Source organism: Elephantulus edwardii, unplaced genomic scaffold (genome assembly GCF_000299155.1).
Source record: "Elephantulus edwardii isolate Elephantulus edwardi_28Jun2011 unplaced genomic scaffold, EleEdw1.0 scaffold00044, whole genome shotgun sequence".
In the NCBI taxonomy this organism is placed as follows: domain Eukaryota; kingdom Metazoa; phylum Chordata; class Mammalia; order Macroscelidea; family Macroscelididae; genus Elephantulus; species Elephantulus edwardii.
Window position 1 is genome coordinate 8552186 of NW_006399794.1, and position 16679 is coordinate 8568864.

The following is a 16679-nucleotide window of genomic DNA, read 5'->3' on the forward strand; positions in this document are numbered from 1 at the left end:
TTTTAAGTGGTACAGCAGTCGTCTGTCTATTTGCTGTGCTGAAGTAACTTGGAGTTGCTGTGATGCGGAACAACTGTACCATAGCTGTGTCAAACACCATAACGGCTACCCATCATGGGCAGTGTTTGGTGGAGCTCCCATATTGATTCAGGTTTGGAAGCAGGAGTGCATCCCCTTCCTAAACCGTATGCCTCTGGCAGCTCTATGAACTTGGAGAAACAACGATAGTTTTAGAAAGGTTTCATTCATTCATCCATTTATTTAGATGGATGTATAGATGATAGATAGGTAGATAGATAGATGATAGATAGAGAGATAGATAGATGATAGATAGATAGATAGATAGATAGATAGATAGATAGATAGATGATAGATAGATAGATAGATGATAGATAGATAGATAGATAGATCTACAATATGTTGTTGTTTGTTATATGCTGTCGAGTCGCCTGTGACTCAGAGTGACTCTATATACAACAATTCTAAACCCAACTCTATCCTGTGCCAATCTTATTGTCTCTGACACATCTACTCCTATTACCTCAGTCACTGAATCAATCCATCTCATTGAAGGTCTTCCTCTTGTGCTGTTTCTCCACCCTCACAAGCATGACGTCCCTCTCCAAGGACTGACTGGTCTTGCCTTGCAACATGTCCACAACATGTCCAAAGTAGGCCAGATGGAGCTTCAGAATTCTTGCCTCCAAAGAGCAGCCTGGCTTCATTCTTTCAAGGATGAACTTGTTTGTTTTCCTACCAGTCCATGATATACCCAATACTCTTCTCCAGCACCACAACTCAAAGGCATCAATTCTTCTTCTACCATTCCTTGCCTTATCCAGCCCTCTGATGCACAGGAAGTAACTGCAAAGACTACATGCTGGATCAGGCACACCTTAGTCTCCAAATTGACATCATTGCTCCTCAGTAATCTGGAGATCTTCCTGACAGCTGACTTTCCCAAGGCAATTCATCTTTTGATTCCTGGCTGCTAATACCAAAAGTTTTGATTGTGGAGCCAAGCAAACTGAAACTGTCAACAATGTCCATCACTTCACCTTCTACCATGATGCTGTCAATCAGCCCAATGGTGAGAATCTTTGTTTTCTTGAGGTTGAGCTTCAATCCATATTTAAGGCTGCAGTCTTTGACCTTCTGCAGCAAGCTCTTCATTATGTGTTATGCAATATTTACCTTTCTGTGACTAACTTGTTTTACTCAGCATAATATCTTCCAACTTCATCCATACTGTATCACATATCAGGATCTCATTTCTACCGCAGGTTGAATAGTGTTCCATTGTATAAATATATTATACATCTTGTCTATCCATCCATCTATTGATAAGCATTTGGGTTGCTTCTGCCTTTTAACTATTAAGAACAGTGATCAGTAAAAATGAATGTATATTTAAAAAAAGAAATAATGCACTGAGGAAGACACTCCACATAATGCTATCCAGAATACGAAGTGTTTCTAAGATCTATGGAATACAATTTTGTGCTTTATAGCAAGAACCTTCAGTGGATTCTTTCTCTTTACCTCAGTAATTTCACATTTAGAAATTTAAAGAATTAAGCCGTATAAGGAAATGTGGGCAAACAAAACTAAATGTAAGAAAAAGTCTAACTATGTTACATTGGTCTCCTTTGGTGGAATATTATAAAGTCATTTAAAATTAAATTTTCTAAGACTGCTCCACTTATTCATATTTTTGCCAATGTGCTTTAACTGTTCTTTGCCATAATTTTAACCAAAATCACCAGCACCATTCTAATCTGGTACTATCAGACTTTGTTACTAATATACAAAATAATAAATCGTACATTTTTTTACTATTGTTACAAAATTGAAATGTTAGATAAGCAATTTAAAAAAATCACATTTTCCCCCATTTAAAGTACTATTATCAGATTTCCCCTACTTTTATTGTATCTCTAATTGTCATTTAAAATCTAGATATTTTCACATTATATTTTAATTTTTTTGTTGTTAGGTGCTGTTGAGTTGACTATGACTCATAGCGATTCCATGAACAACAAATCTGGCCCCTGTCCTATCTAGTTCCACGAGAGTGAAATGTCCCATTTTAAAATGGCTCTGTAAAAATTTTAGATTACATTTCTTTAGCCTCTTCTACTATCCCAGTGATAAAGGAGCTTTGACCCATAGTCTAGTGTGAGATGCCAAGTTAAGCCAAAGGTTGCCCGGCTGTGGGAGTTTTAATCCATCAGTAAGTGGCTCTGCTTGAGAAAAGTGACCAGTCTCCTCCTGCTGTGATTTATGGCCGTCAGTGGAATTCAACAGTCTCGCTATGAGTTGGAATTGCCAGGAGAACAATGAGTTTTTGTGTTGGTTTTGGTGTTTGGTTGGATTTTTTTACTCTTTTGGTGTAGATGTTTGTTTTTGTAATGATTATGAACTGATTCTGAGATCTGGAATCTAAATGCAGGTGAATATCCATTATCCTTTCTACTAAGTGCTCAGGCAACCAACGTTCAAGTGAAGAAAAAGCTGAACATGTTTCTGAGGCTCCTTATCTCTACACATTTTTCTTTTTCTTAAATTCAGTACAAAGGGTAGCAAATTTCTTTTGATTTTAAGAGGGTACTGGAGAAGAGCCATTCTAGAACTACTCATTTTTCTCAGTTTTGTATGTTAAACATAATCTCATATCATGTCTATGCAAAAATTATGTGAGGGTCATGCAGTAAACGCAATGACTCGAAGGTACCTACTGAGTGTATTTCATTATGCAGTTAATTATATAATATGAGCTTCCAAGGACAGGATTAAATATCTCAGGTAAGTGAAACTTAAGATCCCAGTGTTATAAGATAAATAGAAGAAAAGAAATGTTAAAATGTGTGTGTATGTGCCATCTTAGATAGTGTAAAAAAAAATATTGAAGATTGGTTGACCTATTACATTTGTAATTCCTTGACCCTATTATAGTGGCCTCACCCCTGGGTTAAATAATCAATTCAAGTTTAGGTGCTGAGCTACTAATGGAAATTTTGAGCTTTCAAACTCAACAGAGACATTCCAGAAGAAAGACCTAGTAATCTGTTTCCAAGAGGCCACAACCTCGAAAATGAGGCTATATGAATTATAATTAACTTAGCAGCAAATGCAACCGATGGCTTTAAATGCATGCTTCACAGCAGTTATCCTCTTATTTGAAGGAATGGAGAAAGGAAAGCTATGAACCTGGCCTAGAGTTTGGAGGATGATGACTACATGTATTTTCTCAAAACCCTCTTAAGGGCCCCCATAACCTCTTTATTTCTAAGGCTGTAGATGAGAGGGTTTAGAGCTGGAGTAACTATGGTATAGAAAACAGAGATGATATTATCCTGTTTTGAGCTATGATAGGAACTGGGAAGGACGTACATGAATGTAGCAGCCCCGTAGAACATCCCAACCACAGTTAGGTGGGAGGAGCATGTGACAAGAGCTTTCTGTAGCCCCTCATTTGAGGACATACGGAGTACAGTCAATAGTATTAACATATAGGAAGCAACAATGACAGAGAGAGGAAGCAAGAGAAAAACCACACCTGTCACATACACCATGAGCTCATATCTGGAAGTATCAGCACAGGCCAGCTTCAGCAGAGGGGGAATCTCACAAAGCAGGTGTCTGATTTCTCGGGACTTGCAGAAAGTGAAGTGCATGGTATACAAAGTATGACACAGAGCACTCAGAGATGCCAGGATCCAGGAAGTGGCCACCATGAGCCAGCAGACCCTTGGTCTCATGAGGACCATGTAGTTCAGAGGATGACAAATGGCCACATACCTGTCATAAGCCATGAAGGCCAGCAAGAGGTCCTCGGCACCACCCAATGTTAGTGCCAGGAACATCTGAAGGGCACAGCCTCCAAAGGAGATGGAGTTTTCTTGGTGCAGAAAGTCCACAAGGGCCTTTGGAGTGACAACAGATGTGAAGAGGAGGTCCATGAGAGAGAGCTGTCCAAGCAGGAGGTACATGGGCACATGGAGATGGGAATCCATTGCGATGACCAGGAGAAGCAGGCCATTGCTGGTCAGGGCCATTGTGTACAAGGCTAAGAATATGGAGCAGAGCAGTTCAGGAAACTCACTGTCATTCAGAATTCCCACCAAAATGAAATCACTTCCCAAGGTGGAGTTCCAGAATTCCATTCTGTGTGGTTCAATTAGCTTTCTATACACAGATGGATTTTCAGTGAAATCCTTACTGTGGTATGCAAGCAACTTTATATCGTTCCAGTTCACTGTCAAGTGGTGAACAAGAATCTCATTGAATGATATTGTCAACTCTTATCAGTTAGTTAAGTTTCATCTTCTGATTCCTGAATTTCATGCTTTTTTACTGAATTACAATAAAGCACCAGATAAGTGGGAGACAGATTTACCAGTAGTAGCAAACAATTTATAAATCTTTTAAAATGTGATATAGAAGACAACAAATCCAAGCAACTACTTTTTTAATAAGTTTCTCTTTCCTAACAGAAATAAAATATAGAAGACATAATTTTACAATCAAAATAGTTCTTTATTTAAAATGTACTAAGAATTCCAAATCAGTTTAAAAACTGCTATTCGTAAGTCTTTGACATATTTTCAACTAGTTGTTATATGTATCTTTACTCCCACCTCTCATTATTGTTGATATCATCCTCAACAGAGGAACTGATAGGGTCTTGGATCACTTGTTCACTTTTGTATTCTTCATCCTTGATGATTCTACTGCTACTCTGGTTAAAAGCAAATTCTGGATCACACGGTAAACCTGTAGGAACAGTGCAAAAGATATTTGCCTATTTACAATTGGTGAAGAAACTGGAAAAAATAACAGGAAAAGTGTGCAAAGTGTTTGTGATTAGAACATATGATAAAATGATTAAACTATGAAAGAGGAAAGCGTGACTTAAAGCCTCTGTGTCACTGAGAGTCACAGCAAGACTGTGGAAAGCAGATATGCCTAACTCTCCAGGGAAGATACAGTTCCTGTTGAATCCTGAATTTGGAAAGCAGTACTGGGGAAGAGGAGTTGAAGTGGTGAGGAATAGTGATGTGAGGTTTGAGGAGTAGTATTTATTAGTATGATCTTTGTGAATGAGCATCTGTTACAGTTGGATGGGGAGGAGGAAGCACTTGGGAAAAAAGACAGTTCTTCATCTTTCCTGCATTATCTACATCTATCTAATATTCTGCTTATGTTACCCCTCTGGTCAACTCAGAGCTGATACATTTAATTACTAAAATCATACAACCGTGAAGTTAGATAGCTTATCCTATCCAGTTTCCCTTTCACTCACTCAATAAACATTCTCTAAGGACTTTGTTATAGCAAATTATTTCATAGATGTGGAAAATACATGACACAAACAACTATGTATATCCAGAGATACTGTTGTTGTTAGTCATTGAGTCAGAACTGGCCCATTTTTGACCATACAGTGAGTTTTCAGATGCAGTAAAATGTATGGGGGGAGGTTGCCCTTCCTTCACTCATATAGCAGCTGGTCCATTTAAACAGATACTTTTGGAATTATAGACCACCAGATATATAAATGTAGATAGAATATCTATATCTATTAGGCCATCTGAGTTCTCTCACTATCTTTCTATCTAGAATATAAGTTCATATAGCGGAAACTTTGAGAAAGGGTTCTACAAATAAGTGGTGAAAAGCTACAATCTGAAGATAAACAGAAGATACCTAAATTAGAAGGGTCACGATAGGTCTAATGAGAGAGGGATACATGGGAATCAGGAAATAGGAAGCATAGTGCAAAAACCTCTTCACTGCAATTTTTTTTCCACAGTGAATTTTATGAACAAAACCAGCTAAAAAAAACTTTTTAAAAACTGTCTCATCATCATTCCTTGTGATTTGAGATTATTCTCTTGCCTTACAAAACAAAAACATTAATTGGAAGACTCTCTTACCTACTGACAAGAAAAAGACAAATCCAAAGATGATAATTAGCACAGTTTCTAGTAAATATTAGACTTGAATGTTTTCAATTAGAAGATGCATGCATTGATGAAAGAAAGAAAATAATTATCTGGGCCATATTTCTATTCATTTCGCAGCAGTTTGTATAGGATTTCAAAGAATGTTATTGTTGTGTACCGTCAAGTCAGAACTGACCCGTAGCTGACTCTACTGTGGGTTTTCAGAGGCAGTTGATGCACAGGAGGAGATTGTCCATCCTCCTGTGGAGCAGCTGATGAATTAGAACCTCGCAATTTCCTACCATGAAGCCCCCGGAGCTCCCTTCAAAGATGATTATTATTCAAAGATCATAATTAGCACAGTTTCCCATAAATATTAACTTGAATGCTTTCAATAAGAATATGCATGCATTGATGAAAGAAGGATAACAATTATCAGGGCACTTTTCTATTAACTTCATAGCAGTTTGTATTAGGATCCCAAGGAAAGATGATGAACTTCTGAAGTAAGCTAGTGTGATCATAAGTCATGCTCCTGTTCCCCTGCCTTCCTCCCGTTGATACCTCCTTTGCCTGGTCCCTTGTCTCTGGTCCCTTGCCTCTCGTGCTGTCTTAATAGCAATGTCAAAGAACACAGACTAGGATCACTATTCTTTTCAGAATCAGAGGAAAAAACCCCCTTTCTGAAAAGCTGCAGGTTGTACACAGGGTCCTCAGAAACAATGGTTAACTGAGGGACATTGTTCAACTTCATGAAAAATGGTCAGACAGAGCAAATTAACAGCATGAACCAAAGATTTAGAAACACTTTGCAAGTTAACTCTATCATTTTTCCATAAAATTTTATTGACTTCAGTGGCCTTTTTTTCCCCTGTGGTTATATTAATAGCAAATATATATCAAAGGAAAATGTACTTCAACTAGTTCCAAAAGTGCCTAGTTAAGGTACCACACATTTTATGGCACAGAATATTAATGGACAGAATAGCTCAAATGTGCCAAAAAGTAAGTACTAAGGCATTTATCAGGAAGTAGAGGAACCCAGATCCATACTATTCCCATGACAAGATGTCTAGAGTAGAGAAGAAGGTGGAATCAGAAAAGAGGAATAGTGTAAGATCTTGGCCCTCCTGTGCAATTTACTCTGAAAACCTGCTGGAGGGTCAGCTACGAGTTGGTTCTGACTTAATAGCATATAACAATGACAGACTCCACAAAATTCCTTCAAACAGTTACACAGCCCTTACCCCAGATGCAGGTGGGGCTAGTACAGCTGTCAAATCACATGGAGATATGTGAGGCTCGTCTGAGGAAAGAAGATGTACAAGAAGATGGAGGGTGATTCTTCTATCAGGATGGGATGGATGTCGGTGTGTGTACAGCTGTGTCTGAGATTGGAGGTCAAGGCATCTCTTTTAATAGCACAGCCAATCCTCTCAGGGAATGGAAACAGGTAGCTGACAGAACCTTGGGACTCAGTGGAAGCAATGAGCTGTGTCTCTACTCATCTCATGCAATTCTATGTGATTTCACACAACCGTTTTGTGGCTCCAGTTGTTTTCCTTAGTCCACCCATTTAAATGTTAGGTATTTCTGTCCTATTTGGTGTCATAGAAGTCGAGCCCGGAAAACATTTGAGGGAGAGAAATAAGGAGGAAGTTGCCTGCTCAGTGTAGACCATTTTATTGTTCAATCTTTCTATTTTTAGGGTCACGGTGAGCCTGGACCCTGCTTGGGGGGCGATTTCGTTTTATCCTTTCAGTTGAATTATATCCCCTGCAAATTTTATTTCAGGAAACAGAATTTTAATAAATACCTTGGACATGTTAACTGGCTTGCCATTCTTGAAACGTTTACCCACACAAAGAGCTCAGAGGCCATAGGGCTTATTTTTTTCCTATGCACTAGCTTAGACTCTTTCTAAATCCCTAACAAAACACAGCGTGTCAGCAACATACCTAGGAAGCAAGAGCCCCACTGGTCAACTCTGTTCAAATTATAAAGAATGTCTCATGAATTCTATAAAATGCTGTCTGTCACTTGACCCTTTTTGGGTCTTTACTGTGAGATAGTTCAAACTTCATGGAGTAAGACTCCATCTTTTCTGTAAATATTGAGACTTCCTTCATTTACCTTGCTCTAGTATCTGCACACATCTTTTGTTGGGCTTTTTCCTTTCCCTGTAAGGAGCACTCAAGCTAAATTTTGCCCAAGACATATCTGTTTGTACTTTGGGTAGTCCACGGGATATCTAATACTCTTCTTCAACACCACAACACAAAAGCAACAATTCTTATACATTATCCGACTTTCAGATGTTTATTAAATTCTCCTATGCTTTTAACTTTGTTCTTCCTTTCTCCTTCCTCTGATGAATGTATCTCCTTGAATTTGTGTGTTCCTGATGTAGATGACCAATGAACTCAGTTGCTTGGAGCTCTGATGATGACAATACAGCATCTGCCTCCACCCATCACTTCCTTAGGTCAGAACATTCTTATCTTTCACCCAATTCTTTGACATATCTTCTTTATATTTTAGTCTCTCTTCAATTTCTTATTTCTGCAGTAAATGCTAAAAATTCCTGGAGAAGTAAATCTTTTTGTTTTGAACTTTTAAAAAAAGAAAGAAAAAAGTTTTCCTTTTATGATTCTGAAGAATAGAACCTGAAAAACATAATTGATATTATTTTCACTGAATTGTGCAAGTGACAAATGTTAAACTGGCAAATATTGTGTTAATTGTACTTCTTTAAAAGAAGATGTAGACAGACATTATTACATAGATACAATAGAAGAAATGTAATAAAAATTGATATTTCTTATTATATAAATAATGTATGCCAAATGAACTTTTGGTATACATAAAATACAAAAGCAGGGATATTCACAGGCAAAAAAGGAAAAAAAAGGAGGTGAACAACCCTTATACTATGAACAGTTGAGTGAATAAATATTTGTACCAGGAATATAAAAATAAAGTGGATAAAAAAAGTACAGTGGATAAAAATAGTCATGTACAAGTGTATACCAATATAAACAAACCAGAGAAACATACAACAATATGAGGAAAACTCAGCAACGTAACATTAGATGATAACAATATCTAAAGATTACATAACTAGTTTGCTCTGTGTTGCAATGCCAACAAAATGATTGGAGATTTAAATCCAAAAGTTTCTCTGTAGGAGAAAGATGGGTAGAGTCCTTCCATAAAGAGTTATAGCGTTGGACAAGACATAAGCAGGGCCTAACAGAAGGCAAGAGAACTCAGCAGTTCTATCTTCAGCCATGCTTTTACCAATTTCAAGCTCTGAAAAACTACTTCAATGCTGTGTGCCTCAGTTTTCTCATCTATAAAATGGGGAAGCAGTAAACATGACACATTCCTCAAAGGGTTGGTGGATGAATTTCACACGTTACTGTACATAAAGTCCTTTTCGCAGAATCTGATGCATTTGACCTCTGGTGTTGGAGAAGAGTACTGAACATCCCATGGATGGCCAAAAGTACAAATAAATATATGTTGGAGAAAAAAAAAGAGTTATAGCATCAGAAACCAGATTTCAGGTCACTATGAGTCAGAATCAATTCAATGAGTTTAACTTTGAATCTGCGTATATACCCTTTTGTAAGAGTAAAAGCTCAAAAATAAACTTTTAAAAGAATACATGTAAATGTAATTCTATAAAATAATAGTTATTGAATATTGAATAATAATTACTATTATGAAGAGACCAAGAAATGGACCAGGGATGATCATATGGTTATTGGTGTTTTTTGTTGTTTTTGTTGTTGTATGCCGTTGAGTTGGAAATGACTTACAATAAACTCCCCAGCAGGTTTTCAGATGCTTCAAATCACATGGAAGGAAATAGTTCATTTTTCTCCCATCAAGCAGTTAGTGGACTCAAATTGTGCCTGTGGGTTGGCAGCCAACTCCTTGACAGTAGGCCACCAGAGCTCCCCAGATCCATCAGACCATATAGTTAGATAGAAGATATTATCAAGGTTCCAGGGTTTTTTTGGTAATGTGTTTTTTGTAGTAATTAAGTCCTTAACCATATTGCACACTATGCTTCAGAGAGCTGGAGACTAAGGTGCACCTGATCCAAACCACAGTTTTCACAATTGTGTCCTATATGTCAGAAAGCTGGACAGTGACTAGGGATAATAGAAAGAGAATTGATGCCTTTGAGCTGTGGTGCTTGAGAAGAGTGTTGAATATACCATGGACTGCTATGAAAACAAACAGGTTTGTCCTGGAGAAGGTGAAAATGGTCTGCTCCTTGGAGGCAAAGATTCTGAAGCTTCGTCTGACATACTTTGGTCATGTTGCAAAGAGGGACCAGTCCTTGGAGTCAAGTTTGGGAGGGTGGTACAGTAGAGGAAGACCCTTGATGAGATGGATCAATTCAGTGATTGGGGTAGTGGGAGTGAGTGTGTTGGAGACAATGAGGTTGGCACAGGACAGAGCAGGGTTTAGGGTGGCTATGAGTCGCGACTCAACAGCACATAATAACAACAACATACATATAAATGTCAATCTTGCTTTCTACTTTATAAATAAAATGAAGATCACGAGTAATCAGTGTAGCAGGTGTGAGGGGAAGCAGAATCCACTAACTCCATAAGGGGGGGAGGAATTTTCATCAACAGCACAAAACTGGCATCCTTTCTCTTTAGAACTTTGGAGAAGTGCTTGACAGCAAACTTTTCCAATGCAACATGTCTTTTGATTTCTTGACTTCTACTACCGTGGTTGTTGTTGTATTCAAAGTAACAAGAAATCTTTGACAACTTCAATCTTTATTTGATCTGTCACGATGTTACCTATTGGTCAACAGATTATTATTTTTCTTTTCTTGATGTTGAGATTTAACCAATATTGAAGGCTATAGTAAGTCCCTCAAGTCCTCATCTTAATCCTCTTGATCAAGTGCTTAACCTTCTGCAGTAAGTGCTTCAAGTCGTCTTTACTTTCTGCAAGCAAGGTTGTGTCATTTGCATAACACAGAGGTTTGATGAGTTTTTCATCTAATTCTGATGTCATATTCTCCTTTATATAGTCCAGCTCCTACAATAATTTGCTTAGTATACAGATTGAATAAGTCTGGAGAAAAGCTATAACTTAGATGCACAACTTTCCTGGCTTTAAATCCTTCAGTGTGCCTTTGTTTTGTTAGGACAAATGCATCTTGGTCGAGATGTAAGATTCACATGAGTGGAAGAAGGGCTAAAGAAAATGGGAAAGATCCAGTGGGGGTCTGGAGAGACAGGATAATGGTGAGCACAGTTCAATGGTGATTGATTTTATAAAGCTTAGTGAATGAGAATGATTGTATGAAACCCAGTGTAAATGAAGGATGGTGTGAAACACAGTATATATGAACTTTGTATGCAAATCAATGTAAAATTGAAAACAAAAAAATTTCCAAGATTCACATGAACACAGTTAAGTTCTAAGATTTCCATTCTTCTTAGATTTAGCCATAATTATTGTGATATACACAGCCACATGCCTGTTCATAAATCACACGCAACTTTATTTCTGGCATTCTTTGCTTTCCACAAAGATTCACAGGACTGCCATCAGCTATGATATCCCTTATGCCATGAACTCTTCTGAATCCAGCTTTAATTTCTTGAAGTTTCATGTTGATGTACTTCTCTAGCTGTTTTTTAATAATCCTCATTAATATTTGCTTGAATGTGATGTTAATGATCTTGTTCAATAATTTCCACAGTCCATTGTATCACCTATTTTTGGAATGAGAACAAATACAAATCTCTTGCAGTTAATTGTCCAATCTTGCAAATTTGTTGTCATAGACTGATGAGCACATCCAGGGCTGCATTTGTTTGCTGAAACATGTTAATTGGTAGTCCGTCAATTCCTGGGGTCTTATATTTTCCCCCAATGTTTTCAGTGCAGTTTGTACATCTTCCCTTCTGTTGTATTAGTTGTGAATAATATACTACTTTCTGAAATTGTTCACTGCTAACCAACTCTTTTTGTTGCAGTGACTCTGTGTATATCTTCCATCTTCTTTTTTAATTTCTTTTTTATTGAATTTTAACCAATATTCACATATACTTTGTTTTATAACATTAAATTCAATTGCCCAATGCCATTCATTATGAAGTCTCATCAAATTATCACTGTATCTTGCTTGACTTTTCCTTCATCTTACCCATCTACCCACAAATCTCTGCTGACCTAGAAGTTTTAGTCAGTACACTATTTGTCCTTTTTCCCTTCCCCTTCCCCATTCATTATGTTATGGATATCTTTTTACAAATTGTTAATTTCAGTACACATATTGTCTGTCCATTTGTTGCATTCCTTTCTCCTATTCCATTAGTCTGTTCATTGTCCAATCTATTTCCGCTCTCACCATCTCCTCCATCCTCAACCCCCCTGTTGTGCTTTCTGCATCAATTTGGTACTTCTCCCATAGAATCCTTCAGTGTTGCAATGCAAGGCTTGGATTTATTTTTTAGTCCTTTCAGCTTGAGAAAGACCAAGTATTTTGGTTTTCTAAATCCAGCTATTTATATATTTCATTATAATACATTGTCTTCTCAAACTGCCCTTTGAAATATTCTACTCAGCTCTCTTACTTCCTATCTCTACTCTTGTTTTGGCTTCTTATGAAATGAGTTTTTTAAAAAGATAGAAATATTCTATTTTTTCATCTTTGGCTTTAATGGTTGGTGTACATTCTTGAGTAATACTTGTAATAACAGGTTTCCTTGTATAATTGTGGATAATGTCTTATCACAGCTTGTACTTCAGGATAGATCTTAAAATGTTCTGTTTTACAAATTCTTCTTTTTTACATTCTCTTTAGTTTGTCATTCCTGCATCATATGATCATATGATATTGATATGTGCTATCAAATAAGAACCAACTCATACTGACCCTGTAGTTGGTTATAGAAGTGACACATTTGCCTTTTTAACATTTTGGAGAGGTCTTTTATGGCAGATTGGCAAACCATAATATGTAGTTTGAATTCTTAGCTACTGCTTTCAAAGTCTTGAACTGTGACTCCAAATAAAATATAATCCTGGAAATTTTCCAATTCTTTCTTCATTGATGGTAATGTTGCTTTCTGATGAAAGCATGAGAATTTTTGGCTTATCAATACTAAAGCGTAATCCATAATGAAAGCTGTAATCTTTGATCTTCATCAGTAAGGGTTTTGAGTCCTTTTATTTTTTTTTCAAATTTTAAAAATAAACTAGTATTTTTTATGTAATACAAGATTTTAATGTATAAGATTATTTTTTTAAATTAAATTTTATTAATTTTAATGAACATTTACAGAGATTTTAGGTTTCCATTCATTCATTGTTGCACTATTTTCTCTACCCTTCTCTCCAGTTCGTTCCTCTTTATTTCCCCCCTTGAAAGTCTGTTTTAATTGTCCAATTTCCACAGTGCTTGTCAAAGCCAGTTCTGATTAATCTCCTTTGTCAGTGTGTTCTTTGCCATTCCCTATCACTCCTCCCTGAGAGAGAGTTCACCCTGATTCATAAGGAAAAGGGGACAGTGTATTCTCTTAGCTACTTCCTGCTGAAAAGGGACGCTGTAGGTTTCAGGGTGAAGATCTTCTCTCACTCCTCATATCTTTGGCAATAGGAAACACATAGACTATTATGGAGATTGATTTTGGAATTTAGATGCACTGTTATCAATTGTGCTTAGCCGTACATGTTTATATCCTTGAAGATGTATCATGGAAGTGTTGCAGCCTAGAAGACACAAATTTAACTAAAAATACATGAGTCAGAAATTTAAAAACAATAATATTCCAAGTAGAGGCTCTAATAGTGGCACAAATCAAGTTACAGAGGGAGGGTAGTTCTTAAAATAAAAAGCCTATTGACTAGCACTTTGTCTATTATAGTATAAAGGTTAGGAATCACAAGATGTAGAGGCTGAACTATGTTATTTATTGTTCTTAAGTCCTGGAGCAAATTCCATCTACCCCTGGGTTGTTTTACAACTCAGAAGTCTGCACACAAGGCAGAGGTGAAGTAAGGAACTGCTTATGAAGTTTTCCATCAATTCCAACAACTAAGAAATAGTGAGAAGAGTTGGGACCTCAGAAGGCTTTTAGGACCAAATAGTAGGCTCTTGTGTCCAGGAGAAAATGAATATACTTACCAGGAATGTTAATGCTTACCCACAGCTCTTCTGGGAGGATCTAAATCATTGAAACATCCCCCTTTGTTTCCAGGTGGGAGCTGGGGCCTGTCAGTCCTGTCAGCCACAGTCTGAGTCCTTTTAGATTTTAGTGTTTTATCAGGAACTGGTGTTGAATTTACAACAAAACAATTTAAACATATTTTCTATTAAAATTTCTCATTTACCTCATTCACTTTCCAAATTCAGAAACTTTGAGAATCTTGAAAATTTTACAATTTTTATATAGCTGGGGTGTGTGTGTGTGTGTGTGTGTGTGTGTGTGTGTGTAGGTGAAAATTGTCTCAACTTGGTTCATTATATGGAAGTTGCAGCTATCATTTGCCTTGGCAATTTCTAAGTCCTCAGTGGGAATCAAGGTGAGGATATAAGGGGTTGCTGTTGATAGATGCCGTTGAGTTGATTATGACTCATATCGACCCTATGCACAACAGATCCGAACACTATCATATCTGGTGCCATTCTCATAATCTCTGACACACTGCCCATTGCCGCAGTCACAATGTCAACTCATCTGGTTGAGAGCCTTCCTCTCTTTTACCAACTCCTCCACCTACATAAGCTTGATGTCCCTGTCTAAGGAATAACTTCTCCTAGCAACACATCCAAAGCATGTGAGATGAAGCTTTATCATTTTTGCCTCCAAGGAACACTGTCTGTACCTTTTCTAAGACATATCTCTTTATTCTTTTAACATTCCATGGGATCTTCAGCATTTTCTCCAACACTATATAGTTCAAAAACATCAGTTCTTCTTCTGTCATTCTTAGTCATTGTCCAGCCTCATATGCATAGAAAATGACTTCAAAATAGCCTAAATCAGGTGACCTTTATCCTCAAACCGATATCATTATTTCTCAATAATTTAGGGAGGTCCCTGACTACAGACTTTCCAAGTACAATATATCTCCTGACTCCTAATTTAAGGGTTAGGGAAGTTTAGCTGGAGTGGCAAGACATTAGGAAAGCCTTCAGGTATACCATGCATTTATCCAATATTACAACGTCCATAATCCTTTTATAAAGATTCCTACTTTTATGTCTCATTCACAGAAGCATAAAAAATGGAGAAACTGTTATATATGACTCCACAGAATTAGCGATGGTCAGGGTTATAGAGGAGAAAGATATTAAACCTATGGTTTACACAACCCCATGAATTATACGGCCATTTGAGCATTTCTTTAAAGCAGAAACTTGAAAAAATACTTTCTTACTAATATATTTCTGTGCTTTATTATTGTTTTATGATGTGATGTAGTTTGAAATATTTATACAGCATGTGCTCTGGGTGAAGTCTACACCTCTACATTTGCTTTTTGGTCATTTTCCGTAGATAACTTCTCAAACTATAGTAAAATACTTGTTTTTCTGTATCACATCCCTTCTATTTCTACATATATTGTCTTCATCGGTCTTAGATGCTCTTGCCTCCACCAGTCTATTATTCATTGAAAATCCTCTTTAATGCTGCCATCCACTATGAACACCCAGCAGAGCTGGTCTATTTTTTCTTTTATTCTGATATTCTTCCTCACATTGTTGCAGCATTACTCATACTTAACTATAATTAGGAATATTCTCCACCTTAAAATATTCCTTCTTTATTCAATGTTTAAGAAAATATTTTATATTTGTGTTCTATTCTTTGTGAACTTAGGTTCTTGTAAGGGAGATATTGTTTTACTCAAGTAGCTACCATGTTTCCAGATTAATACTGTATGTCTCTCAATTAAAATCCTTTTCAGAACAACTAAAAAAATCATTACAAGTTCCTGGTCACAGAGACTTCCCATTGGGTTTCTAAGTCTGTAAATCACAATAGGAAGATATTGCCTATCTTCTCCCTCAGGATGTGCTAGTAAATTTGGGCTGCTGGAGTCTCATAGACCTTAGGCTGGCAGTCCAATATCCTACAGATTTTACCATTAGTGTTCTCTTTACAGAATTAGGGAGTTATCAATTATTTGGACATATGCATAAATAGCAGAAGTTATAATGGCAGAAGATATAAAATGAAAAATGAAAATAATATACTTGCCAAATACTCAATAGTATATTGGGCTGAAAGAATATGAGTTAATACAGTGGGAAGTGAGAAAACTACAGAGAAGATTAAAGCCTCAAACAGCTAGATAACATGATCTAAAAGAGATCCTTTATTCTTGAAAGATTAGGTGAAAAATTTATCTTCAGAAAGTGAATATTATCTTCCTCTGTGAAAATTCTTTCTATGTCTTTTGCCCATTTTGTAATTGGGTTATCTGTCTTTTTCTTGTGGAGGTCCAGAAGTATTTTGTAGACTTTCATTATGAGACTCTTGTCTGAGATGGTATTACCAAAAGTTTGTTCCCAGTCAGTAGGTTTTCTTTTCACCCTATTGGAGAAAGCTTTTGATACACACAGGAAGATATTTGAATGGCAAACAGACACATGAAGAAATGCTCAAAATCACTGGCAATAAGAAAGATGAAAATCAAAACCACAATGAGGTACCATCTTACTCCAGTAACAGT

The 16679-nt window shown here is 36.8% G+C and overlaps 2 protein-coding genes across 2 annotated transcripts in view; one reads left to right on the forward strand and one right to left on the reverse strand.

Annotated features, from left to right (window-relative positions):
• Positions 1-3236: 3236 nt before the first annotated feature.
• On the reverse strand, positions 3237-4166 carry LOC102864150 (olfactory receptor 2AG2-like). The gene has a single exon (XM_006885451.1). It carries the CDS (start codon positions 4164-4166, stop codon positions 3237-3239), a length of 930 nt encoding a protein of 309 aa, XP_006885513.1.
• A 2850-nt stretch (positions 4167-7016) lies between these two features.
• The window catches only part of LOC102857514 (nuclear receptor coactivator 4-like), a 17324-nt gene continuing 7661 nt past the window's right edge, over positions 7017-16679 (forward strand). Inside the window, exon 1 of the mRNA XM_006885626.1 lies at positions 7017-7061. Within this exon, the coding sequence (XP_006885688.1) occupies positions 7017-7061 (45 nt within the window). The remainder of the gene's footprint in view (positions 7062-16679) is intronic.

Bases quoted from the DNA above. Each gene is read 5' to 3' on its own strand.
- LOC102864150 (XM_006885451.1), bottom strand. From the start codon at position 4,166: ATGGAATTCTGGAACTCCACCTTGGGAAGTGATTTCATTTTGGTGGGA.